General features: G+C 51.3%; 2 protein-coding genes across 3 annotated transcripts in view; one reads left to right on the top strand and one right to left on the bottom strand.

Annotated features, from left to right (window-relative positions):
• Positions 1–1,507: 1,507 nt before the first annotated feature.
• On the bottom strand, positions 1,508–12,953 carry POLH (DNA polymerase eta). The gene is given in 10 exon segments (XM_065401210.1): positions 1,508–2,477; positions 3,506–3,678; positions 4,432–4,497; positions 6,073–6,196; positions 7,282–7,401; positions 8,924–9,027; positions 10,246–10,415; positions 11,316–11,542; positions 12,593–12,765; positions 12,768–12,953. Coding segments are annotated over 10 exon segments (2,181 nt in total). The 3' UTR covers positions 1,508–1,639.
• Positions 12,954–13,478: 525 nt separating this feature from the next.
• Positions 13,479–27,948, top strand: part of XPO5 (exportin 5) — a 37,604-nt gene continuing 23,134 nt past the window's right edge. The window contains exons 1-17 of one of the 2 annotated variants that reach the window (XM_065400749.1): positions 13,479–13,668; positions 14,483–14,604; positions 15,180–15,252; positions 16,821–16,958; positions 17,251–17,433; positions 18,794–18,835; positions 19,705–19,731; positions 20,133–20,318; positions 21,106–21,182; positions 21,792–21,891; positions 23,160–23,243; positions 23,688–23,813; positions 24,069–24,159; positions 24,771–24,899; positions 25,678–25,793; positions 26,757–26,912; positions 27,654–27,695. In XM_065400749.1, coding sequence (XP_065256821.1) covers positions 13,564–13,668; positions 14,483–14,604; positions 15,180–15,252; positions 16,821–16,958; positions 17,251–17,433; positions 18,794–18,835; positions 19,705–19,731; positions 20,133–20,318; positions 21,106–21,182; positions 21,792–21,891; positions 23,160–23,243; positions 23,688–23,813; positions 24,069–24,159; positions 24,771–24,899; positions 25,678–25,793; positions 26,757–26,912; positions 27,654–27,695 — 1,797 coding nt within the window. In that variant the 5' untranslated portion in view covers positions 13,479–13,563. The remainder of the gene's footprint in view (positions 13,669–14,482; positions 14,605–15,179; positions 15,253–16,820; positions 16,959–17,250; positions 17,434–18,793; positions 18,836–19,704; positions 19,732–20,132; positions 20,319–21,105; positions 21,183–21,791; positions 21,892–23,159; positions 23,244–23,687; positions 23,814–24,068; positions 24,160–24,770; positions 24,900–25,677; positions 25,794–26,756; positions 26,913–27,653; positions 27,696–27,948) is intronic. The other variant, XM_065400750.1, reaches the window with a different exon arrangement.

The following is a 27,948-nucleotide window of genomic DNA, read 5'->3' as shown; positions in this document are numbered from 1 at the left end:
AGGCTGTCCCTTTGCTGCTCACTCAAAGAGGAGAATCCCACAGCTGATGAAACCGCCTGCAAGGCTAGAGTTTCTGAACCACACCCCAAGCTGCTTTTCCCACACAGTACTAAGTTCAAGAAATCAGCTACGAGAAGGTTATTTCCCTACTAACTGAGCTCTGTGCTAGCAGTGCAGGCTGATGGCTCCTCAGTCACTGAATGCAGTACAGTCCAGCTCTCAGTTGAGGCTTGTTCCCTACACATTCTAGTGCTGTCTGCTCTGCTGCAAGGGTAGTAAGTGCCGTGCCAAGCCAGCCCTTTCCATCCCCCCAACGTGAGCTATCACTCCCCAGCCTGCCAGCAGAAGTCTTTGTAGCCTCCTTGGTGCAGCAGGGGAGAACTAGGCCAGTAACAAGGGGCTGTAGGGCATGTTGTTTTCATGCTTGGGGTAGAGGACATGCCTTTAGAAGCAATATAAACAGTGATGTGGCCTCTCTGAGGGACGCTATTAGCCCATTCTCCTCTTCCCCTGCAAGTAGTGGGTTTGATTTTGGAAGAACATGATTTTCAAGTCTCTTTGCACTCCCCCCAAAGGACTCTAGTTCTGGACTTCAGCTACACCCACATCATTACTGGGGTAATGGGACACTGGCATAGGGCTGCACAGTCCCACTGAGCTGTGTGGCCTTGCTGCTCAGGCCACCTCACAGGAAGCACACGTCTCTTCGGAGTAAGGGTTATAGCAGTCTGCCTTGTGTGCACCGGAGCCCAGCTCTGAGCTGTAATGGCTTGCAGGCACTATTTGACTCTCCTCACCTGTAGTGCTCTGCCATAATCTACAACAGCAATGCACTCTACCATGCCTTGGCCTCCCTGCCTTGAGAGAAAGGCAGGCTTGCATAGTACGTTGGCATGCCCTGGCTTTAAAAAACCTCCCTAAAAGGGGGACTAGAGCCAACAAACTTGGCCCAGAGGAGTGGATCACATCCCTCCATGCATGAGGCCAGGCTGACAGAACAAAGCTTGTAGAGCATCACTGTGCCCCTGGAGACTCCTTAGCACTGATGGCAGCTTCTCTGACAGGACTGATCAGAGGAACTCCCCACCTGCTGTAGGAAGCTGGTGAAGGAGTGTGGAATGTGGGGCTCAGCTACCACACTGCCCCACGCCCTGGCATTAGCAAGGAGTGGCGGTACTATACTAAATCAACTAGCATAGTCAGACAGGAAGGAACTATGGTTAAGGCACTGCAGGGGTTACAGCTCACTCCCAGACTCGTGACCTGAGGCAGTCACTGTCCCTCTGTGCCATAGCTCCCCAGCAGTAAAATGGGGATAATGACACTTCCCAACTCACAGGAGCACTGCACGTGTAACCTCCATTACCGTTTGCAGAGCAAAAATGCCCAGTAATGGGACCATGGGAATGCCTGATCACTATGCAGGCTGTGTCACCCTGACACTGTTTCTGTCAGCATCAACACCTAGAGACAGGAGGAATGTTACCAGAATCTGCCCAGTGAAAAGGTGGGTGCATTTCCCCAGGAGCCTCACTAGGTTCCAGACCTTTATTATGCAATCTTTGGATAAAAGTTATTTACAGGAAGGATAAAAACTTCACAAATCACTCAACTTCAGGCTAAAATGGCCCTGGAGCTCCTAGGGGGGCAGCCGTTTAAAGAAGAATTCCAGAGTCCTGGTCACTCCTTGCCTGGGTCGCTTTGCACTGGAGCCACCAGGGGTCTTGGCTTTGGTTTTGCTCTTGGCAGGAGAACTGGGAGAAGCAGCAGGGGCCCTGAGTTCTGAGAAGGAGCTCTGCAGCTCCACAGCAAAGTGATAGTCCATGTGCTCCAGGAGCTCCCACACTGGCACCTGCTGGCCACACTTCTCACAGTGCAGCTGGTCTGCTGGTGAGCTGGCAGGGCCTTGTGCAAACCCAGCAGAGGGTGGCAAACTCTGCTCCTTCCACTCAGGTAGCTCTGAAGCAGCTGCTCCAGCTGATTCTGTTTTTAGAGTGCTCCTGGAGGCTGGGCCAGCAGAGGGGGTTTCTGCAGGATAAGGGAGCAACTCCTCAGGGGGAAGCCATCTGTATGGGGAGGGGGAGCTGCCACCCTTGGGACTGTGCCTCACAAGAGCTTCTGGAGTCTGACTCTTGCCGAGGATGAGACCTTCTCTCTCACTGTGGCCACAGGGATCAGGCACTGACAACTCCGCCTCTGCACTGGGGACACCAGGCAGGCAGGGCCCTCTGGCCACACGGGCTCGCTGCCTTTCCGCTGCCTTCCGGAAAAAGGACTCAATAGCATTCATGGGCTTCTTGCTGGGCTCTTTTCTTGGGCTCCCAGTGCACTTGGCATTTGGGCTGGTTGCATTGGTGCCAGCTGGCAGGGTACACTGGGCATCACTTGTCAGGAAGGCAGCAATGCCTGCAGGAGAGAGTGTGGGAGCCTCAGAAAACTTGCTTGCGTAGATATGCAGAAATGTAAGTGGAGGGGACCTGTGAAGAAAGGCAGAAACAGCTCAGACCCAGCCCAAGAAGTGCTAAGCCTTTCAAGGCAGGATTCAAATAAGTGTGTCAGGTTTCACTGGGCATGGTGACAGTGCAGCAGCTGAGAGCTGGGACAGGACATTGGTGGGCTGGTAGGGGAGGGTGTTTTAGTCATGCCTGTTGGCCAAACACTAGTACCCCTTCCTCCTCCTCCTCATGACTTTGCAGTAAGAGGCCTGGGTGCTGCAGATTGCCTGTGTTACTGCCAGGAGCAAAGCAGCACTTCCTTGAGGAATGTGACTTGAGCAGAGGGACCTGGGCCAGGCCCCCTGGTTTCTGGCAAGAAGCCTGAACCCTCAGTCCCATCTGCCAGGGGTGGGAGCTCCTGCAACTCTCAGGCTCCCAGTCAGGAATGAGCTATCCTGAAGGAGTTGCTGCTCTGAGCCCAGCACACTGCATCCTCCTGCCCAAGCTAGGACACGAGGGTGGAAAGGAAACAGGTTGTGGTTAAAGTGCTTTTATTCCCCCCCCGTCCCCCAAGCCCTCTCTGCCCAACAAGCATCTTGTCCCCCTGACCACCAGAGCACAGCCATTCTCTTCTAGCTAGCCCAGGGATGGCACCCTGAGCACAAGCCAGCCAGGTACTCACACTGCAGCAGGTACAGCTCAGTTCATTCCAACTCCACAGGAGCACAGCCCTGGGTGCAGCCTTGCCCCCCTTTCTATTGGCACCACCCAGATGCTGAATGTGGAAGTTAGTGCTGCATAGTGGGAGCTTGGGGGAGGATGATGCTCAATAGCTGCCCTTCTGGGTGAGTAGTGCTCACCTGCAGCCGAGCCCAGGACATGTGCCTTGTGTCTTTCAGCTCTGAGGGCCCCAGCTCTCTCTGCCAGAGCCAGCTCCTTCCAAATTCAATCCCCACCCCTGACAGTATTCAACACAGCCCCTTTGTCCTGCATGTGTCATCTGCCAGGGCACAGCCCAGCCCCCCTCCTCCAGCACACCAACCCTGAGGCCAGGAACAGGACCTGCTCACCATGCAGCCTCCTGGGCTCCAGCCATATTGCAGTTTCGGATGATCATGAAGGCATCACTGCTGATTTTGTGGGCGTCATAGCGGGGCAGGGCACAGCAGCGTGACAGGGCACTGGCTCGCTGATCGCCTTGCATGCGGATGCTCACAGTCAGCTGTTTGGCCACCCGGCAGTTCTGCAGAGAGAGGACACAGCTGCAGTACAGGGCAAAGCAGTGAATGCCAGGAACGGGCTCAGAGAGGTGCTCAGCCTGGAGCACTGTACTGCCAGCCAGTAGCTTTACAATCCAATGCCACCATCTGTCCTGGCAGGACCAGTTGCTGTCCATCACCATCATACTGAGTGTGTGAGGGGCTCATACACCTTGTGCATGTATGGGGGGGAAGGGGTGTAATCCCTGCTTCCATCCCTACACAGGTACATTCCCCCTTTATCCACATCACAAAACAGCATATCTGCAAGGCTAGTCTCAGCCCTGGCCAGCAACGTAGGATCTGCGGGTTATAAAGCAGCTCGTTCACTTTTAGGGGTGCAGGGCAGGGCTCCCAGGAGTGAGCCAGCAGGAAGCACATGCTAGGACTGAGGTGCACAGAGAGGAAGCTGCCTGCCCCGAGCACACTCATCCCCTCACGTGTACCTGATGCTCACATCCAGTAAGGGAGGGGAGAGGAGGACAGTGGTTAGAGCTCAGGGTATTTTTGGGTCAGGCCCTCCTACAGCACCTTTCCCTCTCTGGGTCCTTCCTCACCTCTTAACCCACAGTCAGCCAGCAGCTGTGCATTTGAATGCACGGCAACTTCCTCTGCCACTCACCACCGTCACCACATCCCCCAGGCTGGTGTCAGACAGCTCAGGTAGCGGAGACCCTGCTGCCTCTGGCCCAGCCCCACAGCAAGGAGAAGCAGAAAACCCTCAAGCCCTGCCTTACTTGGTCTCTGTCCTTGCTCAGTCTCTCCTCCAGCTCCAAGGCCATCTGCAGGAGCCAGTGCTGCACCTGCAAGCAGCACACAGCAGCGTTTGATACAGCCCCAGGACACCCTCACACACACCCAAGCAGCTGCTGTTACAGGACCTGGCAGTCAGCCCTAACCACCACCACACTAGGCAAGCTGCTGACAGCCAGAGCCCCAGGCAGTGAGGAACATTCAAGGGGCACTTGGCTCAAACTAGGACCAACAGGTCAGTTTCTTACAAACCCCAAGATCACCAAAAATGCTTCCAGGGAATCAATAAACCCAGGGGAGACAGGGTTTAGATTTAATCTGAGCTGCATCCACCATGCCCCAGAATCTAGAGCATCCCAGATATTGCAGCACACATCAGTGCTGGGAATCTGAAAGGAACAGGAGATCTTCTAGTGACATTGTCCCAGGCCAAGGGAAATGCAGCAAGTGCAGAAATCTTGCAGATTTTTAGAGCCCTCATCACTCCCGCCTTCTCAGCTGTTAGTAACACAAGGAAGGACAGAGTTTCTAACATGACAATGTCCATTTAAACCTGGATCTGAACTCAGGCTGGGAGATTCAGAGCTCAGCTTTGTGCTACTCTATCATATGGATGCTTAGAGAACCCTCTCCCACCCTGCCCAAAGACAAGGTGCTCTCCAGTATGGGCCCAGCTGACGTGGGTGGCATTTGTGTTAGCAGCAGGTTTACCATCACTTGCACTGCTGCTGTCACACAAGGACTTTCATTCCATCCAGGCATTTAAAGGCTCTTTTCCAGCAGGAATCTGGATTCCTCTTGGAGAAGAGACTTAGTTACAGAAGTAAAGGCCAGCAATCCTGACAGACGCAGCTAGATGACAGGGAATTTCAGCAGCACAATCAGTTAGCTGTCTTCCTCCAAGCTCCCACTAGCTGCTGTTAACCAAGGCAGACTGAAAGGCAGGAGGAGCACATCTTGTAGCGAAGGCAAAGGCAGAATATAGTGTACAGGACATTCTCATCCAGACACATCCAGCACCCTCGCTTGCTGGAGGATTCTCTGCGACTTGAAGTCTTTAAATCATGATTTGGGGACTTCAACAGCTGAGTCAAGGGAGAGAATTATTCCAGGAGTGGGTGGGTCAGCTTTAGTGGCCTGCATCATGCGGGAGGTCAGACTAGATGATCATAATGGTCCCTTCTGACCTTAAAGTCTATGAGTCTATCCAGGTGCTCCCTCAGGCACAGCAGGACCCAGGGGATAAAAATCCATCGGTGCCAAGAAGGGATTGTGCACACAGCTGTGGAGAGGGCAGGACAAAGGAACACTCCCTCCCCTCTCTCCACACTGACCAGTGTGCTGTAGCGTATGAAGGGCTGAGAGACTCCTCTTCCCCGCTGATGGAGTGAGATGTAGAATGTTTCCTCAAGGAATTACACAGCTGCTGTTGCACAGACTCTAGAAAGCCTAAGAGCCTGATTCCAGGGCGCTGCATTTGGCATGGTGAAATGGAGCAGTTCTTGCAACACAGTCTGAGCCCAGAGGGAGGGGGCTGCAGCCTGTGGAATGGCTCAATGGCCATCCCCATCTCTCATATCCCAGGTCCAAACCAGTTCTGCTCAGGAGATCTCACGCTTTCTTACCTGCTTCTGAGTGGTCAAGGCTGCTTTCCCAGGGAAGTTCTTGCTGCAACCAATGGACTTAGGCAATTGCCTGGGTTTCACAGGTTCCTGTTCAATTCCTCTACACATATCATAGAGCCAGGACCTGAAAGTCCCACATGAGGTTTGAGATTAATGCCGATAATGTTCCACCTCTCCTCCCGACTCCACCTGGGCTCACTGAGTATTCAGCTCAGGAAGACCTCATGGCTCCTGCACCTGCATGTAAAACTAGGCCCCAGGGACTCCTGGGGCAGTGCACACAGGCAGGGTTCAGCGACAACTTCCTGTTCTGAACCCAGCCAGCCACTTGAATTCTCCTGGCCTAGACCTGCCTAGGTAGGCAGTTAGATAAACCACACAATGGGCCACATGGGACTCACCCCTTAGCACTGAATCCTTTACTCCTGCAGAGTACTACACAGGTGTTATCCAACAGCTATGACCCCAGCTGCATCTCACACTGGCCACATCTGGGGCTACAGAGCTAGGTGACTTCAGCTAGCTGAAGCAATGGGCTGCTTCTCTGCTTGGCCATTTTAAACTATATTCAGGTGATGGTTCCAGCTCCCCAGGCAGCTGCGATGGCAGCCAGCAGCAGGTTTCATTCAGCTACTAATGGGGAAATACCTTACAGCAGTTATTGCTCAAGTGCCCCAGCTCCCTCCCTACGACAGCAGCATTCCCCAGACTAGAGGTTCCCAGCCCCTGCTCTGTGCATTGGGCATTTCAGGCTTCAGACTGGTATTCTAAGCTCCCAGTGCCCAAGCTTGGGACTGGTATTCTAAGCTCCCAACACTTAAATGATGAGCCTCAGTGCTGGGCCTGAGCACTGCCTGCCTCCCATGCCATTCTGTCTTCTCTAACCTGCTCTGGAGCTTGGGTTGAGTCCCTGGAGCAGCACATGCTCCACAGCAGCATACAGGGGACAGCTGAATGGCAGACAAGGGCTTAGCCTTGGGAGGGACAGGTGTTTGGAAAGATCAGAAGCCAGTACACGTGCCTAGCAGACCATTACATGACAATGCTCATGTTCCCTGTCTCAATGCAACCCTGAAAAGGCCCAGACAGAAACTCTCCTGAGCAACAACCTCAGCAGAATGGCCTAAAGATCTACTGGTGAAGGAGAGGGAGAACACAAGCCTATTATCCTATGGAGACCTGCAACCTAGAAGCCAGCATGTCACCTACCCAGTCTTGTCTCCAAAGTGAGTTTGGAGCTGTGACTCGCTGAATAGGGTCAGCTGCCCCATGTACTCCACTCCCAGTACGTCTGTGATGGAGGCACCCAGCTTCCCTCCCAGGTGCCGGCTGCAGGAGAAGGAGGAAACATAGAAGAGAGCTGTCACGTGCAGACTGAGGCATGTTCAGCACACCCCAGCTCCCATTCACTGGCAGGAAGCAGGGTAGGTGAGGGAGCAGCGCTGGCTGGCCAGACTCCTTGACCGAGGAGCAACACATGATGATTCCAGTGAGAATGGGACAGCTCATCAATTCCTAGGCTGAGATGTGGTCGCATAGGAACAGGGAGAGAAAAGGCAGAAATGCAAAGGCAGCACGTCAGCACCCACCCTTGCTTAAAATCTATTTGTTCACTCACTCTTCCCTGCCCTCTGCCCTGGGTCTAGCCATTCCTATGTGGGCAGGAAAGCCCCCAGTAGTAGCTGCCTGAAGGCAGATGCTAACTTTACAGCTCTTGAGCACGGCTTCAAACTGGAAAAGTTGGTAGTACACCTCTACCTCGATATAACGCTGTCCTCGGGAGCCAAAAAAATCTTACCACGTTATAGGTGAAACCGCATTATATTGAACTTGCTTTGATCCGCTGGAGTGCGCAGCCCCGCCCCCCCGGAGCACTGCTTTACCGTGTTATATCCGAATTCGTGTTATACCGGGTCGCGTTATATCAGGGTAGAGGTGTACTTTTCCAGCTCCACCATTGTTCCCGAGACGTTGTTCATAGTAGATTTTGCAGATGTTCAGAATATGACCGTGCATGTTCTCCAGGCTCCTGGTGCTCAGCTCCCCATCACTAAGGTCTGAATATACCAAGCACGAGGAGTCTGCATGTTTCCACTTGGCGAGCCTTGCCTGTTGTCCCACTGCACTTATTGTTGAGCTTAGCTACACCTTAGGAAACAGGTTCAGATGATGCCAATTGAACTGTGGTAGGCCTTTTGGGCTTGCCTCCTTCATTGGGGCAGAAGGGAATGGCAGCATCTCTCAAACCCAGTCACTCATGGTATCAGAATGAGCTGTCACGCTCAGTAAATTGTGCAGATCTTCCCAATAGGATCCCCCTTTTCTTTTCTTGCATGCTTTAACGAGCAGTGAAGTAGTTAATATTTTAAGGACTTGTCTAACAGCAATTAGTTCTCAGCAAGCTACGGTGTGAATGGATCCCGCAATTAGCTTGCCATGCAAAAACCATCCGTTAATGCGCTTTGATCTAGTCCCATTTCAAAGTGCACTAAGGAATTGTTAGTGAGAGTAAACAGGGTCCAAACAGACAGTAGATTCACACCCCAGCCTGGCACAAACTAAATGTTCATGTAGACAAGCCCAAAATGTCTACATCATCAGTGGGCATCTGAATTAGCCCTTATTGAGCTGAATGGGGCAGTTCACACTGCTCCGAGTTATTCAACTGAGTTCTGCACGCAGAGTGAGCGGGAACTAAAATGTGTATCTTGGCAACCAGACTAGCTAGAGATTATTTTTTAAATGAAAGCTTAGATTCTGGTGAACAAAAGCAGCAGCATGAAAGAGGGGCTGATACACTTTATTGCCAAGTCCCGGGTTCAACAAAAGCACACGACTCCCCAATACTTACATGCTGCTGATGGGCATGTGGCTGAAGAGCTGTGGGACAGATGCCTGCGATACCAGTGTCTGGCGGTTGGGCTTGTTCAGCCCACAGGCCAGTTTTGCCAGTGCCTGGAATATGGAAGAGTGTGGAAACCCCATTACTGCAAACCCCATATGCTCAGAGGACCACAGGCTTCTAAAAGACTGCCTACTAGGTTCTGCAGTAGAGCCCCCAGCTAATGGCTGAATGGCTCTCTCTAGGCTTTGGGATGCCACAGTGTCTTCCGTGGGCACAGCTCTGTTGAGGACAAGATTCAAGTTCCACCACTCTTCACTCCCTGTTATTAACTAACACAGGATCTGAACTGTGCTGGCTAAACTGTCTTTAAACACAGTGTCACCTGCAACAGTCTAGCTCGGAGAAGGGAGTCAGAACCCTGCTTTAGACATTTTAGAGGACTCAGTGTGTTTAGCATGGTTGTGTTGGCTCAGTTCTGGTCAGGAAACTGTGCTAAAATCCCAAGAGCAACCCTCACACTCCTGCCCTACTACCCACCCCATGCCTGTTTTCTCTGTCTGGGCCTCTCCTCTTCCATCCTCTCTGCTCCTGTCTTGCTCTTTCTTGCTGTGTCTCCTTTAGTCTTCTCTCTGCAAGGTCAGCAGCAACAGAGTGCTACAGAAGGAAACCTACAAGAGGCTAGTCAGTAAAAAGGTCACATAGTTAATGCAGCGGGAAACCCAGAGCTGCAGTATCGGAGCGAGTCAGTTCCCCTTTGCAGTCCTGTGGTTGCTGCTGGTGGCTGGTTGTTCATTACCCAAAGCACATCCACCCGACTGGAAGACAGTAAGACTGAGAAAGCCAACCTGACCCATATCACATCAGCATTTGTGGGGTGGGATGGGGAAGACACTGAACTAGGGCTCTTTCTGTCCAATTAAACAGGCGTTTACACCAGTAAAGCCCTCCTATGGGCACAGAATATGCCTCCTCATTCTAGGAAGGAAACACTCACTTTAAGCTCAGTCATTTCTAGAGAGGACTCTCTCCTGAGCACTTTAAAGATCTTTTCCACAGTGAGTTGACTGCTCGGGATATGCCAGAAAAACCAGAGCCCTGGCCAGTAAGTGAATCCAGTTCTAGGTAGTTTACATCTCCACGGTACTGGGCAAACACTACAGCCCATCCCCGTGCTTAATGTTATTTTCAACTACATGTGTTTAAATGTGGCCATGATGTTCTATTCTGCTCAGATTCCATCAGATGGTGACTCTGATGGTTTCATTTATTTTACTGCATAATCAAAGTACACCACTTGAAACAAAACCACCCCACTGTGTTACACACACCTTGTTGTGTGAAATCCCAGCTGAACAACTCAGTCCGGTAACTGCTTCCACAGCTGCCCTCATTTCCTCCACAATTACTGCTCCTACTGTCAGTTGCAGCTCTGGACAGCTGATGTCACCAAAAGGCAGCGACTCAAGCCATTGGTGCAAGCCACGCTGCCGCAGATCCTCTGAAAAAGAGCACAAAGGGGATTGAAGCCCAACACAGCAAGGAGGGTGGCGATTCTAGCAAGCCAGAATGAACAGTGGCCACACACTTGTCACTGCTCCTTTATTCCATGGTCAACAGGTAAGCTCCCAGCACCAGTGCATTTAGAAAAGGAGAAATCCTATTTACGGGACATGTCCTTTGAAAAAAGGAAAGCAAGTCACTTTCCTGCCAAACTACTGAAACAAAGACAACTATTCCCCAACTGCACCAATAGAAGCCTGAGAAGGAGATGGAGATGAGGTAAGACTTTCACACGCAGATCTGTGCTTTGGAATAACTTGAAACAGACCAAATGAGTTTGCCTTAGATAAGACGCAAGTTGGTAGGTACGTTTGTCCAGATCTGCAAAGTGCTCAAGTATTTACATGCACAACAGTGCTCCCAAGTGGTTGTTTGGGTACATTCTGGACTAGAGCCTAGTGCTCTTTAAAGATAATGCCAGCCCATAGATGTTTTCTTTTGAAAATGAAACTTTAGTCTGAATTTGAGCTTCAGCACAAGACCGTGGATAACAGAGCACTGGGACCAGGCACTCTGCGTGGCAAGTAGGGATGAAAGAGGTTGGGAAAGGCGACTCTAGAAATCCTTCCCCAGACTATTTGCAATGCTGGCCTTTCACAGTCACAAGTAAGTCGCCTTTCACCGGTTACTTAGGTCAGCCTTGTTTCCCATGCATTAGGGCATTTCTACACTGTGAGGCCTCCATTTTACTTTCTCTTGGACACGAACTGCAGTGTAGGGCAATTTCATTTTACCCTCACTTTCTTAGAGCTGAAGGGAAATAAACTAAGATGAAAAGCAAAACGGAACTATTAACTCCAGGAAAAGAAGCAGCATCTGCCTGATGGCTTGGCATTACCTTTGCAATCCACATTCTTTTTCTTTGCTGCTGCTGTAGAGACATTTGGCAGTCCCTGGATGTAGGTAGTTGGCAGCATCTCTGCTGGGATTGGCTGCCCTTGCATCTTCTTGAGCCTCTCTTGCACAGCACTAGTCAGGTCCATGTAGGCTTCATCAATGCTGGCACGCTCAATCACAGCAAAGCGCGACATCACTTTCATCACCTCTACACTAGCCTCTCGGTATCTGCAGCAGAAAGACATAAGGAGCTCAATCTTTGTCATGCACCTGGGACTCAACGGCCTCCCAGCCCATGGTATCTTTCCTTTTGTCTCTCCATCCAACTCCTCTACTGGCTGAGGCCTAGCCAGCCACTCGGGCTACTGAGCTGCTGGTTTAACGGATGTGCTCCTCTCCCACAGCTGAGCTTATGTTTTGCATTAGTATCTCTGCCCCACTATTCAAGGACACTAGTCCGACCCTCATGTGGATGAGCTCAGAGGCTGAAAGCCAAGGCACATCGCAGTCGGGTTTTCTAAATTTGAGGTTAGTGCTGGGGAAGGGTCCGCCCTGACAGATCCACACACTGAAGGCTAATCTACCGTGGGAAGTTACACGAGCATAGCGCCATCTCTCAGGGGTGCAAAAGACGTTGAGACGTTGCTATGCCAACCTAACCCCTGGTGTAGACAGGGCCAGTCAATGGAAGGATTCTCCCGGCAACCCAGCTATTGCCTCTCAGTGAGATGAATTAATGACACTGATGCAAAAACCACTTCTGTCGATGCAGGAAGCATCTACGCTAAGGCTACGATGACCTTTTGCATGGGGCTATGGCTACACTACAGTGCTCACAGTGGTGCAGCTGCACCGTCGTAGCACCGCTACTGCAGATGCTCTAAACCAACGGGAGAGAGCTCTCCCGTCTGCTTCATTATTCCAGCCCCCGTGAGCTTCATTATGTCAGCGCGCTATCCACAGTGGGGCTTAGGTCTGTGTAATTTATGTCACTCCGGGGGGTTATTCACACCTGAGGGACATAACTTATCCCAAGCCAAGCTGTAGTGCATACATAGGCTCTGCCCTCCCTGCCTGTGCCCTAGCACGGGTAGCACAGACCCACTGCGGGTTGTGGCTGGAAAAGCTTTACTGCAGGTTTCCCACTCTTCCCTCGCATGCTGAAATCGGGGGCCTCTCTGATCAGCGTCTTGTAGCGCCCAGGAAGGCGGGACCCCGACCCTGCAGCAGGGCGCCAGGCGCTGCACAGACACCCAGCGGGCCCCGGGCTCGCCTCACCTGCTGAGATCCGCCTTCCCGTAGGCCTCCGGGACCCGCGCCAGCACCAGCTGCGGGCAGCGCTTCTGGGCCTCGTCCGCCCGCATGCCCCGGCTGATCCCGAAGGCGCGCGCCTCGTAGCTGACGGCGATGATCCTGCGGGGAGACAGCACAGAGAGTGGGGCGGGCCGGGTCTGGCCGGGCGGGGACCGCCGGAGGGGAGAGGGGGAAGATGCAGCACGTACCCGCCGCCCCGCCACGCGTCGTACTGCACCACGGCGCAGGGCCGGCCCCGCAGCCGCGGCTCCCGGCGCTGCTCCACCTGCGCGAAGAAGCAGTCCATGTCCGCCAGCACCACCACGCGCTCCCGCCCGCGAGACATGCCCCCTGGCCCCACGCGCGCAGGAGCGCCGGGCCCCGCTCGGGAAAAGTCAACGGCTACGGCTGTAGCGAACCGCGCGCGGCGGCAGTTTGTTTTGCTCCCCGCCCCACGCCGAGACGCCGCGCGCGGCCTGCTGGGAGCTGTAGTCCCCGCACGCAGCAGCAGCAGGAGGAGGAGGCGGCCCGCGGTGCATGCTGGGAGCTGTAGTGCCCGCGGAGGGGGCTGGTGGTGGATCGGTCTCACGCCCCGGTGATATAAGCCCCCTCTTCCGGTTTGGAGAACTGGCGCGGTATGTGCGGCTGCTTGTGATTGGATCGCCGGATATTAAGGAGTCGGGACGGGTATTGGCGCAAGCGCATTGCCATGCCCCCCATCGCCGCAGGCGCCGTGATCCTCCCTTCGCGCATGCGGTTTCCCTCCTTCAAGCGTGGCGCGGTTGTTGGCGCATGCGTAGAAGCCTCCCGGTCCCCATGGCACATGCGTACTATGTAGAGCCATCTTGGTCCCGGGCGCGCCTGCGCACCTGCTCCCTCCTTCTCCCGGTGCGGTAGCCCCTGGTCCTCCCCTGCTCCGGTTGCCCCGCGCGGACCCCGCCCCGCCCGGTGCCGCTATGTCCGCGGAGCAGGTGAGCAGCCTGTGCGAGCAGCTGGTGAAGGCGGTGACGGTGATCATGGACCCGGCCTCCACCCAGCGCTACCGCCTGGAGGCGCTCAAGGTACCGGGGCAGCGGGGTCCGCGTGGGGCGGCCGGGCTCAGCGCTGCCCGCTCCGCACCGGGGTCCTGGCCCGGGGCAGAACTGGATCCCTGGGCCCCAGATCCCGGGGAGCTCGGTGACACTCCCCCCCGAAACCTGTCACCCCGCCTGGCTCTGCCCCATGTGCGGGGTTCAGCCCATGTGTCTGCCCCGGGACAGCACGTGTCCGATACCCCTGAATTCTGCCCCCGCCTGAACTGGGTTCCCCAGTCTCCGTCTGTGGGCTCGCCCTGCCCCGTGGCATGGAGAGCTGGCAGCCCGCATTGCCTTTAATACCCCTGCAGGTGTTTAGGGACCCCGGTGATACGCTCTAGGAAAGGTCTATAGAGATAGGCAGTTTCTCGGGCTGGGCTTTGCTGCAGCATCTTTCCCAGCGTGAATATGACCCTGAAGTTTGTCTCTTTCCAGGCTGGTCAGGGGGATCTGAAGAGCATGAGAGATTCTCATTCTGCTGCTCAGGAGGCTCTGAGCAGTGTCAGAGTCGCTGAAGTAGTCTGCAGCCTCAGGAAAGCAGCTTACAGTACTGGGCCACATTGGGAAAGTATTCCCAGATGATGAGGATTTGAGACACTAGGTGTGATGCTTAAATTGTACAGAAATTGCTCACTTAGCCTCCTGTGCTTTCCAGGGAGAGTTCCCCACTTGCAGTGGGCAGTTTTGAAGCACAGTTTTCCCCCTTATCTCCAAATTGTCCTAATGCTTCACTTTTCCCACGCTCATTTCCATGTTGCCACTTGATAGTTTTTGACTCATTGTTATCCTTGTTCCTTTTCAGTTCTGCGAGGAGTTTAAAGAGAAGTGTCCCATCTGTGTCCCCTGTGGTCTGAAGCTGGCAGAGAAAACCCAGACAGCCATTGTCAGGCACTTTGGTCTTCAGATCTTGGAGCATGTGGTCAAGTAAGGGAGCTCACTTGGGTTGCATGGATGTGGTGTTATCCTAAACTCTGGAGAGCTTTTCATGGAGAGAGAACAGGCCTGCCCATGTCACAGTTGTCAGTGCTAATTATTGTTCCCAGATGTCTGTTGGTTACAGCAGTGGACAGGGTGTCAGGAGATTTGGGTTCTATACTGAGCCCTGTCATTAGGTCACTGGGTGACCTAAGGGGGCAAGTCACTTCCCATCTCTGTCCTTGTCTCTTTGTCTTTAATATGAGGGTAATAGCAAACACTGCAAGAGGGGCATGCAGGTTAATTCATTGCATAGATCTTAGACAAAAGATGCTGGAGACAGGCAGGGAAAGTGTTATCAGTAGATCACTGTAAAGTTCTCTGTCACTAGTTTCAGATTAATAAAAGTACCTCTCCACTACACAGTTTGGAGATCCTTCTTTGTTGGCTCCACAAACCCAATATTTTGAACAATGCAGCCTCAGCCTCCCTAGCTTGGGCAAAGGGCTGATGGATTTCTAAGACAAGTCAGTGATCTGTGCCAGCATATTGACTTGGTGCCCTCTGTGTGTTTTGTTGGGCAGGTTTCGCTGGAACAGCATGCCTCGCCTCGAGAAGGTCTATCTGAAGAACAACGTCATGGGGCTCATATCCAATGTAAGTGCTGGCTGCCTCCAGGGCCAAACCACCATATGGAGCAGACTCATAGACTTTAAGTCCAGAAGGGACCATCATGATCATCTAGTCTGACCTCCTGCACTCTGCAGGCCACAGAAGCTCGCCCCCCTGCTCCTGTAATAGACCCATAACCTCTGTCTAAGGGACCATAACTAAGGCTACGTTTTAGTCACAGGTATTTTTAGTAAAAGTCATGGACAGGTCATGGGCAGTAAACAAAAATTCACGGCTCATGACTTGTACTATATACTCCTAACTAAACCTTGGGCAGAGGGACCGCGGGCGGTCTGGTGGCGCCGTGGGTGCTGGGGGGATGGCCCGGGACCCCTGCTGGTGCTGGGGGGTGGTGGGGGAAGGTTGGCGGGTCTGGCAGGCTCCTTACCGGCTTCGCATGTCCCTGCAGCTCCTAGGGGTAGGGAAGGCCAGGTGTGATACATGCGCTGCTCCCATCACGAGCTCTGGCTCTGCAGCTCCCATTGGCCGGGAACCACAGCAAATGGGAGCTGTGGGGGTGGTGCCTGCAAACAGGGACAGCGCGCAGAGCCCCCTGACCCTTCCACCTAGGTCAGGTAAGTGCCGCCCCACATCCCAACCCCCTGAGCCCCCTCCCACACGCAAACTGATGCTGCTGCTGGTGACCTTCCAGAGTGTTCCGGCAGCCCCTGAGCCAGCCGCACCAAAAATCACAGAGGTCACGGAAAGTCATGGAGTCCGTGACAGACACACGCAGCATTAACCATAACCTCTTGCAGAGTTCTTTCACTTTGTTGAGGTGGCATGTGGAAGTGAGGAGGAAGCATGACGTTAAAGTACAGGAGGCCTGAGTTAAATTCCAGACTCTGCCCTTTACTTGCTATATGACCCTGGGAGAGACACCATTTCCCTCTCTACCTCAGTATCCTCATCTGTAAAATGGGGATAACTTACCCATCTCAGGAGAGTGGGGGGTTGTGAGGCTTGCTTTATATCTACAAAGTGTTTTTGCAGTCCTTGGATGGAAGGTTCAGTAAATGTGGAGATTGTCACTCATTCAGTTGAAATATAGTGCTCACTGCTCCAAAATGCATCTCTGAAGTGAGAGGATTTCTGCTGCTTTTTGCATGAAGGCTAGATGTAGCATCAAAGCCATATCCTTGACTCCCCTGGAGCATGCAATTTGGTCTGGTGCTGTAGGTCAGCAGTGTCTGGGAAAGGAGAATTGTGGATTGAAACCCAAGGTGCTTTAGAGTTCTAGACCTCCTCCCATTTGGCGACCACATGAGGTTTTCTGGAACTTCCCACCCACAACTGTCAATCCATTCCATGGAGGCAATGGTCTTCAAAGACCTACTTCTCCTCAGATGGCAGTCGTCTGGTGCACAGAGCCTGCCAGCTGTGAATGCCTGAGAAGGTGGGAGTTCCAATCAGGACAGGAATAGCTGGGTTGAAGGTGTATTTGTGTTTTTCTTATTATCCAGTGGGTCTGTAGCCAGACTCCCCCATGGTGTGAATGATTGTTCTGGGGGCAGCTGGCTCCATCTTGTATGATCAGCATCTTTTTCTCATAGGGAACACAGAATATTTTAGAGGAGGAAAGTCACATTAAGGATGTCCTGTCTCGCATTGTGGTGGAGATGATCAAGCGTGAATGGCCTCAGCACTGGCCTGATATGCTGAAGGAGCTGGACACACTTTCCAAACAAGGGGTATGAAGCACACCTGTCTGTCATACTTGTCTGTACTCTTCCAGTGGCTCATAATTCTAGGTCTCCTTTCCTTATTTCATGGTCAAACAAGCGGAAGTTACAGTAGATTCACAGGCTGTTGTCAGGTCCCATTATTCTAGGCGATCATGATATCAGAGATTAAACCATCCTAGTTATCCCTCTCTGGCTGTTCCCCAGACCATGATCTGGTCTTGATCTGTGTCTCTGAGCTGCTCTCTGAAGGGCTTCATGTTACGGCTAGACTCATGGGTGTGTTTGTGTGGGACATTAGGAGACACAGACAGAACTGGTGATGTTCATCCTCCTGCGTCTGGCAGAGGACGTGGTGACCTTCCAGACGCTGCCCACCCAGCGGCGACGGGACATCCAACAAACTCTTACCCAGAACATGGAGAAGATCTTCAGCTTCCTGCTCACTACCCTGCAGCAGAACGTCAACAAGTATAGGCGCATGGTAAGAAGCTTCTTCCTGGGAGCCTAGTCAGCACTGGGAGCTTGGATATGGGTCACACTTTTTGGGCAAGTAGAGAAGAATCGGTCTGAAATCAATTGCTGTAGTTACACCATAGAACTCTGTTGTGAGCATGGAAACTGACGATGGCTGATGAGAAAGTCTCAGGGTTCAAGAGGCAGCATTGGTGTCAGCAGTCTGGATTTCTAGTGTTCATCACCTGAGATGGATGAGAACCTTGCGCTTGGCACTGGGAGGCTCAGTTTGCTGGCACTAAGGCATTGGTTTGCTTGATGCACCATGAGCTACACTAGGGTCCGTTTGGTCCCATTCTCCTAGAGCTCAGGTCAGAAACTCCTACTGCAAAGAGATGGTATGGGATGCTGCTACCTTCCAGTTGCAGATGCCCCTTGTCCTCCCATAAATGGGGCAGTTTGGGCTCTACTTTACTACCATTATAATCCTACGATACCGGAGATGTGCAGATTGCTCAAGACATGTAATAATGGCAGATCTTTGCCCCGAGGAGCTTGTAGTCTGATCCGGTGACAGTGAGATGGGGTTGGGAAGGTGAGGGATACAGCAGTGACCAATCCAGAGACAAGCTTCTTATGTGCACCTCTTGTTCCCTTTTATAATGTGTTAAAATGTGGAGTAATGCTTAGCATGACAACAGCGTGGTGGAGATGGAGCAGTGACAGGGTGTATCCTATTCGCCAAGAGGGACACTTCAACCCATTTCCTTGGCACATTCACTGGCCACATAGACTAGCGGTTCTCAACCAGGGGCACATGTACCCCTGGGGGTACGCAGAGATCTTCCAGGGGATACACCAACTCATCTAGATATTTGCCTAGTTTTACAACAGGCTACATAAAAAGCACCAGCGAAGTCAGTACAAACTAAAATTTCGTACAGAGAATGACTTGTTTATACTGTTCTATATACTATACACTGAAATGTAAGTACAATATTTATATTCCAATTGATTTATTTTATAATGATATGGTAAAAATTGGAAAGTAAGCAATTTTTCAGTACTAGTGTGCTGGGACACCTGTATTTTTATGTCTGATTTTGTAAGCAAGTAGTTTTTAAGTGAGGTGAAACTTGGGGGTACGCAAGACAAATCAGACTCCTGCAAGGGGTACAGTAGTCTGGAAAGGTTCAGAGCCACTGGCATAGACAATTCCATAGAACTGTGTATTTCTTTGTGCCGTTTACGGCTGACCCATGGTGGGTAGGAAACCTTGTTGCGTTTCGTAGTTCAGTTGAATACATTTCCAGCTGAGGTCTGAATTACGATGCTGAGACTGAAGTGTGGTTTCTTCTGCTAATGGTGGAATCCTTCTGCTTGGCCAGGTGGGAGCGCCCCAGGAGCGAGATGCACTCACCACTCCACAGGTTAGCAGATCTTTGAGCTCTTTGTGGACAGGGTGAATACTGAGGGTTGAGTGTCCAGCTACCAGTCTGCACACGGGATTGAGAGGGAGGGAATTTCCAAGCCTGGGTGCTGTACTCTGCAGTGCTCTTAGATATTCAGCTGTGGTGTGGTGGGTCTGTACTTAGGTATTTGGGGTACACCTGGTGACTTGAGTCATTGCACTGTAAATGTTGACAGAATGGAGTTTCCAAAGCAAAACCTTGCAGCAGAAAGGGATGCTTGCAATTTCCTTGCATGCAGAAAAACAGAGCATCTGCTCAGATCAGACTCTGCTGTTGCATAATTTAGGCAATAAGATGGCACACACAGTGCATTGTTGCTGTTAAGCAGTTAGAGCTGGGGACTGTAAGTCAGGACTCCTGGGTTCCATTGCTAGCTCTGCCACTGCCTTGCTTTGTGGTCTTGGTCAAGTCACTTCTTTCTAAGCATTAGTTTCATTAGAATGAGGCCACCAACGCTTCCCAGAGGTTGTGATCCTTGAACGTAAGATGCTTTAAAAGGGCAGCAAAGGCATCTTCTTCCCTGGAAGTTTCAAGGAAGTATTGGAACCCACGTACACACATTCAGAGGAACCGGCCACCTGGAACATCTTCTTTCAGAGGAGAGAATCTGTGGCTTAACTTCCAGTGGAAAGTCCTGGGGAAGTGGTAGCGATGGCTGGGGCATTTTCCCGAGCTGGAAAATGTGTTGCAGCCTCTTTCACCGGGCATCTATTCACTGAGGCTTCTCCGGGCTGCACCCTCTTGAATGAGCCCAGGACTGCCCAGCAGTGGATGGGAGGAGATGTGCACCACAGCAGCTCACTTACTGTCTCTTGTTCTCTTTTCAGAAGACTGACCTGGCTCAGGAACCAAAGGTGAGTACGGCCTGGGGAGGCAGTGCAGACTGAGGCTGTTTGGAGCCAGACTCAGGTTTCCATGCTGTAGCCTGTCACCAGCCACCAAGTTGCAGTTTATATTTTGGTTAATTACCTTACTATCTGGAAAGGAGGAAACTGCTCATTTCAAGCAGCCCTGACGTTGTTAGCCTGAGGACTTTGCCCCACTTCCCCTAACCACTGCCACCTCAGTTACTTTCCCAGAGAAGGGCACTTCAGAAAGTAGTTGCTGTCATATAATGCATGTGCAGCTCCAACATGGAGAAGTCAGCTGTGGCTGAGATATGGGTTTCCCTGCATCTGGGCCAGAGGCAAAGCTCTGCACTGAGATTGTTTCCATATAAATTCTTTCTGAACTGTTGGCTATGGTCTATTTGCAGGCCCAGGCAAACTGCCGCGTTGGGATAGCAGCACTGAACACCCTGGCAGGCTACATTGACTGGGTGGCCATGAGCCACATCACAGCAGATAACTGCAAGCTCCTGGAGATGCTGTGCTTGCTCCTGAATGAACCCGAGCTACAAGTGGGAGCAGCAGAGTGTCTTCTGATCGCTGTCAGCAGGAAAGTGAGTTTCTCCTCCCGAGACTCCCTTACCCCTCCCACCCTCCGCTCCCTGGGTTTATTCTTAGTTTATCAAGTTGAGCGATGGTAATGTCACTCCTTTATCTAAGGAATCAAGTCACCTGCCTCTTTGGCTGCCCAGATGCCTGAGTGACTTTAGGGTGGATGCTTCCCCAGGACAACGGACAGAGCAGTTTCTGGAACTCACCCAGGCCCTGTTTTCTCTGTCTGCCCTTCCATACATCTTTGAAGCTTGAAATCTCTGCTTGAACAAATAACATTAACTCATTCCTAACCCCTGCTGTCCGCAGTGCTCTCTGCCGCAGAGGAGTGTTGGGGTATTGCCATCTAGCTGTAAGAATCTAGTGAGATTTCTGATGCACAGTAAAGTTTCTCTGAAACAGCACCATAGAGGTGTGCCTTCTATGTTCTGCTGCCATGCCCATCCAGGGTATGTTTATCCCAGATCAGTAGCACAAGCGCAGTGCTCACAAGCAACCCTACAATAACAAACCAGTCCAGCTGCCCTGCAGCAAGAAGCCAATATGCAATGGAAGAAGAAATAGGCCTATAAGGACCAGATTTTGGTTTAAGGCTCCCAATGGGGTTACTGGAGAAAACTACCTGATTCTCCAAGAGTTCTTTAGTTTCTTGTTGCATTTTGTTCTGCTCAGTGGTGGAATGCAAGTCCCCAAATGGTAGCACAGCTAGTGATCTGCCAGCTCCCTCTCGCTGATGGGATGAGGTGTGGTCATGTGTTTTGACCAGTGTTTACTTTGCTTTTTGTCTAGGGGAAGCTGGAGGATCGGAAGCCCCTTATGGTCTTGTTTGGAGATGTTGCCATGCACTACATACTTTCTGCTGCGCAGTGAGTACCATCCAGCTGCTGTGGTAGCACATCATGGTCTTAAGTGGAAACTGGCTATGGCTGGCCTGTATTAATAAGTACCTCCCCGCCCCAAGCTGTAAAACTAAAACTGGTCTCTTGGAAATTACCTCAGCACCTGTTCCCATCATGGCCTTCGCTCAGGTGTGGATAGAGTTCTTAGCCTTGTACCATCGAGTGCTGTTTATCGAACCACTGCTGTGCATGGATCCTGAGTGTGGGCAGCATGCAGATCCAGTCTGGCCTGATGGCAGCAAGCTAGCACTGGGTTAGGAGAGGGTAGAAAGTGTTACTTTTCCCAAACTTGAAAAGCCAACCATTTTCCTAAGTCCCATAACTTCAAAAGAAGCTGCACAGGGTAACTCCCAACTTCCTGAAATCTTCTCTTTTCGCCTGAGATTGATCCAGAGATATTGGGAGAAGGTCCAAAGGGTTTAGACTAGAAATATTTCTAATCTTAAAATTGGATCTCCTCATACCAATAATTTCAGTAATGGGGAAGGGAACCCAACCATGCTGATGTCAAATTGTCTTCCCAACTTAACTACCGTGTATGTAATCCTGACCTGCCCTTTCCCTTCTCCCTCCCAGGACAGCAGATGGTGAAGGCCTGGTAGAGAAGCATTATGTTTTCTTGAAGAGACTTTGCCAGGTCTTGTGTGCTTTGGGCAGTCAGCTGTGTGCATTAGTGGTGAGTCCTCTGCAAACACTGGAAGCAGTCCTGACAAGACTGTCTTTCAGGGGAATGATTGGGGATATGGATACCATGATTCTCGTTTGTACCATTGATGTGGACAGCTCCAGTTCTTTCCTCTAAAAGTGGAGGGAATAGAAAGGGCCTTGCGTGCAGTGAAACCTGGCACATGTTTGCTGCCAACTCTTCTAGGGGTGTGCTGGGAACTTTGGATCTTCCACCGACTGCACCAAAGAGGGGATGTAACAAGAGCTGTCATTTAATAAGGGAGCTGGCTTGCTGAAAGATGTTGTTTGTGAAAAGACCAGGTCAGCTGGCTACAGAGAACTGGTGTGACAGTAAACTCTTGGGGAGCTGCGGGAGGAAGGAAAATCCTAAACCACTTGAGAAGATGGACTTAACAAGAAGTGGCTCTAGGAGGTTTGACTACTTCAAGCTAAGGTGACTTCACTCACTGTTATGGTGGAGGGGAGCCTTGGCTATTAATCCTTAGCAAAGCCTGCTGTGAGTGGCAAGGGCCTGTGGCCCTTTATGATACAGGCTCAGCTCAGTCCAGGGATGGCAGAGTGACAGGCAACCCCACAGAAAGGTGTGCTGCTAAGGAAATCCTGGGAAGAACAGCCCCAGAGAAGGGAGCACTCAAGACAGCACTAGGTCAAAGAGTACTGCCAAAGTGAGGAGAAGCAGCACCTTGAAAAGAAGTTTCTGAATTTGGGGCACAAAGCCTGTGGGCTGTCTCCCTAGGGAAATCTTGGACTTCCCAGGAAGAGGGGAGGGGAGGCACCCTGAACATGAGACACTTCTGGGGCAATGAGACTGAAAGCTGTTGAATGTACGTGTAGGTGAAGTAAATACTGATGCTTTTTTAAGAACTGCTACATCTCTGGTCTCCTTTTTCCCTCCATTTCTGGGGTAGTCAGGTCATTTCCCCCCCCCCCCCCCCCCCCCAGTGAATACCTCATGATGGATTAGGTGTTGTGGAGTGGTTATAACTTTTTCCAAGCTACTCATAGTCCATCCTTTTCTCCTGAACGTGGCCGTTGTCTCCTTTGGCAACTCCAGGGCAGGTAATGGGAACTTGGCGCTCTGAAGCGGCAGCAGTTTCAGAACTTTTTCAGCCATTATGCGCTGGTTTTTCTGTCCCCAGCACATTGTGCTCCTGGTTTCCAAGTGGCGCTGCCACCCGGCTCCTCCACTCTACTGCTGAAGCGTTGTCTGAAATCACTCGTCGTTTTGTCTGAAATTACTCATCCTTCCGTTAACAGGGCTCGGATTCTGACGTGGACACACCAGCCAACCTTGGGAAATACCTGGACTCGTTTCTAGCTTTCACAACCCATCCCAGCCAGGTAGGGGAAAGGGAGAGGGGGCTCTGAGTGCAGCGTGTGTAGTTAAACCACAACGTAGGAGGCCGTGTCACTCCTGCTGCAGAGGGAATCAGCTCATGTCTGTTATGTTTTCGAGAGCCATCTGCCATTTTTCAACCATTTTCTCCTCTGAGGATGTGGAAGGCGATGTGGTCGGTGCTGCACTGCCATCCAGTGTCCTATAAAGCCCACACATCATGGAGAGCACAGGGTTCAGAGACTGGAGCAAACCCTGGTATTTGCTTGGTGGGAGACTTTCCCATTTGCCAGAGTAGCTTGGCAGTTTTGGCTGGGCCTGGAAAATGTGTGGCCTGAATTAGGGAGTCAATGTAGCTTGCCATTCCCCTTTTAGCACAAAGGTTCAAGCTTCTGCACCAGAGAGTACAATCCTGTTGAAACTTTTGTTCTTTCTTCTTTTCCCACCAGTTCCTGCGCTCTTCCACTCAGATCACCTGGGGAGCCCTCTTTCGACATGAAATCCTGTCCCGTGACCCTCTGCTGTTGGCTATGATCCCAAAGTACCTTCGTGCATCTATGACTAACCTAGTGAAGGTATGGAGGAGCTCTGTTCTGCTGGGTGTGAGCTGGTGGTGCCTCGGGGAATGTTTCATAGTGGTAACAGTGGAGAAGCTGGGTATTTGACACAGCAGTGCAGAGCGTCATCTCCAGGCTGCAGGGTAGCAGTCCTTACCTGAAGATTACAGTTCTTCAGCTCTTCCCCTAGTGTGAGTCCCCTTGGAGCTGGTGCTCAGGCAGAGGTGGGTGATTGCACCACTCGCTCCCTCACCACATCCCTTCTATTTCCAGGTGGGCTTCCCCTCTAAAACAGACAGCCCCAGTTGTGAATACTCTCGCTTTGACTTCGACAGTGATGAGGACTTCAATGCCTTCTTCAACTGTAAGTCCTCCCGGGGCCTCCCGGCAAGGCCTGCTACCTCTGTCTGAGGTTTGCAGGCTTCCCCTCGCTCTCACAGGGCTGGCGGTTCCTGGCCTAGCTTAGTGCCCACCCTCTCAGCTCAGCAATGAGCTTCAATTGCTCACATTGCTGCTCCAGCTCTTCCCGCTTGCCTTGTGCCTCGTGAACTTCTTGGCATTCTCCTATGGCAGCCCAGGCGTTCAGTTAGGTTTCCTCTTGGCAACTAAGGTTTGCTGAGCCTGCATTACTCAGTGTCTGAGGTATATGCTTCCTCAGTCAGTCATCCGGGGTAGCAAGGGGAATGAAACTCGCTGTACTCCAGGACTTGGACAGGAACCAGACCTGGAGGCAAGGATCCTAAAAAGAGAGTTTAGCTAAAGAATTTAATCTTATTTCTCAAAGCAAAGCTGGAAGGCTCCCGCGCTGTACTACAAGCTAGTCTACTACCAGGGTATTTGAGCTCGCTCCGCAGAACTCCACTGCCAAAGTAGTACCCGCAGATGTTCCCAGCTGTGGAAAGGTGAAGAGCGACACTGAAGGGGAGCCATTTCCAATATCTGAACCTAACTCCTCATATCCAATTCCCTTGGCAGCTTTCCGTGCCCAGCAGGGAGAAGTCATGAGGATGGCGTGTCGCCTGGACCCAAGGACTGGCTTCCAGATGGCTGGGGAGTGGCTGAAGTACCAGCTGGCAGCTGCTGTTGATATTGGACCCATGAACTGTAAGTTGCCTGAAAAGCAGGAGAGACGAGAGGCTCAGCCTCCTGCTGGAGCCCAAAACGAGCTTCTGTGTGTGTCTTTCGAAGCCACACCTCTTAAAATCAACTAGGTTCCAAGTCAGGCTTTCCAAGGTCTCTGCAGGAAAATTCCCTCGCTGCCTACTTAAACAGCCACTGGTCCAGAGCTTTTGCCTGACAGGAAAGCGCCTTCCTTCCCCCAGTTCCTCTCACTTGTATCTTTCCCATGAAAACAATTTCAAACCGAAAGGCCAGACTTAACTGGATTTGTCCTTCCTATAAAATGCGGCCAATCTCTGTCCTGAGAAATCCAAACGTATCTGCCTTGCAAAGGGCTTTGTCACTCACATTGCTCCTCCTCCACACAGGCCACTTGCTGCCTTTAAAATCCCATTTAAGTGAGACCCTTCCTTTGTTTTCCCTTCTGCTGTGGTTTGTTGGAATCACTTCCTCTTATATCTCAGGGATGTTGTTTGTGATCCAGGAGCCTCCACCTCGATGACAAAGCAAACAGCCTTTGAACACCATTTAGTACCTACCTCCCATGCTTGCCTGCCGGAAACCTTCTCCCTAGTGGCAAAGGGAATAGAGGGAAAGGATAGGAGCACTTATGAGTGGGTGGTTCAAATGTCCAGCAAGGTTTCCCTGAGGGACTTTGCAGAGGACTTTCCAAGCTGGCATTTTGCTCGGGAGGAAAGGGGAAGCTAGACTTCTCCAGTGTCACAGGTGCTCCAATTTTCTCTTCTCTTCTCTCCATTCACAGCTAAGACTGGGGAAGGTCTCTGCTCCATCTTCTCTCCTTCCTTTGTACAGTGGGATGCTATGACCTTCTTCTCGGAGAGTGTCATCAGCCAGATGTTCCGGACCCTGGATAAGGAAGTACATACCCTCTAACTGCTGTTTGCCTGGTTTCTATGCCGCGGGTTGACATGGGAGTTTGCTGGCTGCGTTGCCTTTCAGATAATAGGTCGCAAAAATGCTAGCTTGCAGCAACAAAATACAATAGTGCTGAAACTCCAGCTGTCGGGGAGGTCATAGTTGCATTGGGGAATGGTGATCTTTTTTGGTAGGTAGGGCCAGTTCCACTGCGGGCTTTGAACATCATAAAAGTGCTTTGGATCTGGACGCTATTCAGTGAGGAGCCAGTGCAGTGATTAGGGTCCCAGGTGATCTCTTTAGAGCAGCCACTATTGTTGGGAGAAAGAGTCTGTTTTAAGTGGTAGCTCTCAGGTTTTGTTCAAATCTGCTTGTGTTTTTCGAGGCAAACTTGCACACACAGTGGAAGAGAGAATTGAACAGCAAAAGATGAGAAAAATGCAGCTTCTCTCTGCCATTTGCAGTGCATTAGCTGGAAAATCACAAGCACAGTGCACTATCTTTATTTGCCATTTAGGGTCTGGCCAGTTTTTACCCAGGATTGGGCTGCTTGGGCATGTCATTCTGGTCACAGCAAAGAATTGCATGGGTTGTTTTGTGCTGGCTGGGTAAGCCTGAAACTTGTTAGCCAGGAGGCAAAAGGAGAGCTAGGGAAGAGGTGGGAGGAAGTGGACACCGTAGACAGGCAGTAAGAGTTGGAACCTCTGGTTGTTTCCAGACATCCGTAGAGGTGGTGATGCTGTCTGTTCCCTCTTTCTTGCAACAGCAATCACACATAACGTGCGCATAGGTTAAAATGAGCTTTGCTGCTTTTAACCCACTTTGGGCTGACTTCACCCAAGGGTGCTGTTCAACACAGCAGCTCCCTGGCCAGGCCCTGGGAGGAGACATTGGAGTGTTGGCTACATGTCACATCTCTGACTGTTGCTTTCTTTCCTTTTCCCCCCTCCCCTTTTCTTCTTGCAGGAGATCCCAGTGAATGATGGCATAGAGCTGCTGCAGCTTGTCCTGAACTTTGAAACAAAGGATCCTCTCATCTTGTCCTGTGTGCTCACCAATGTCTCTGCACTCTTCCCGTTTGTCACCTACAGGCCAGAGTATCTACCCCAAGTCCTCTCCAAGGTAGGTGTCCTGTAGACCAGTGGTTGTCAACCAAGGGTATGGGAGTACGGGGAGAGGTCTTCCAGGAGGTACATCAACTCATTTACATATTTGCCTAGTTTTACAACAGGCTACATAAAAAGCACTAGCAAAGTCAGTACAAACTACAATTTCATACAGACAAAATGAGAAAGTAATCAATTTTTCAGTACTAGTGTGTTGTGACACTTTTGTATTTTTATGTTTTGTAAGCAAGTAGTTTTTAAATGAGGTGAAACTTGGGCTACGCAAGACCAATCAGACTGCTGAAGGGGGTACAGTAGTCTGGGAAGGTTGAGAGCCACTGTTGTAGATTACCCTTTGACCAGATAGCCTGAATGGAGTATTCGTACCACATGGCCCTTACATATTTTAACTAATCCTCATGAGACCCCTAGGAGAGGAATGATCCCTCCTGTTAGAAATGGGATTAAAACTGAGGCACTGCAGTGAAGTAACTTGCCCAAAGACAGGGAATCAGTGGAGGAGTCATATAACCTGGATTTTGCGATTTCCAGTACTGGACTTCAACCACTAAATGACACACTCTGTCTCAATAAAAGTCTTATCTTGTATCATGGCCTCAGTGCACTGGGAACTCATACCCTTCCTGACTAAAGGTGTTTCCACTGGCTTGGTGAAGTCACACCAATATCCTGTGCCTAGTGTTCCAGAATGAATGCCAGATATTGGCGATTGACTGACTTTTCCCTTGTCCCACAGCTATTCACCGCCGTCACTTTTGAAGTTATAGAAGAGAGTAAGGTAAGTCCATACTCCTTGGCCACGGTATGCTATAGTACTTGCATCAGGTGTGCCCTCTTTGAGGAGCATATTGATGCCTGAGACAAGGTCTAAAGTTGCACTGCAACGAACTTCTCAATCAGATCTGTCCTTGAGAAGGGGATATCTAGACACTTAAATCCCTTCTTCGTGGTCTAAGCCAATAAGCCTTGGCAGATGGAAGCTTGGGAGGCATTTAGGGTGAAATTCACCCCCACGAAACAGTCCAGGATAT

Source organism: Emys orbicularis, chromosome 3 (genome assembly GCF_028017835.1).
Source record: "Emys orbicularis isolate rEmyOrb1 chromosome 3, rEmyOrb1.hap1, whole genome shotgun sequence".
Classification (NCBI taxonomy): Eukaryota; Metazoa; Chordata; order Testudines; family Emydidae; genus Emys; species Emys orbicularis.
The sequence above is the reverse complement of the archived record's forward strand: the minus strand, read 5'-3'. Positions and strand labels throughout refer to the sequence as shown.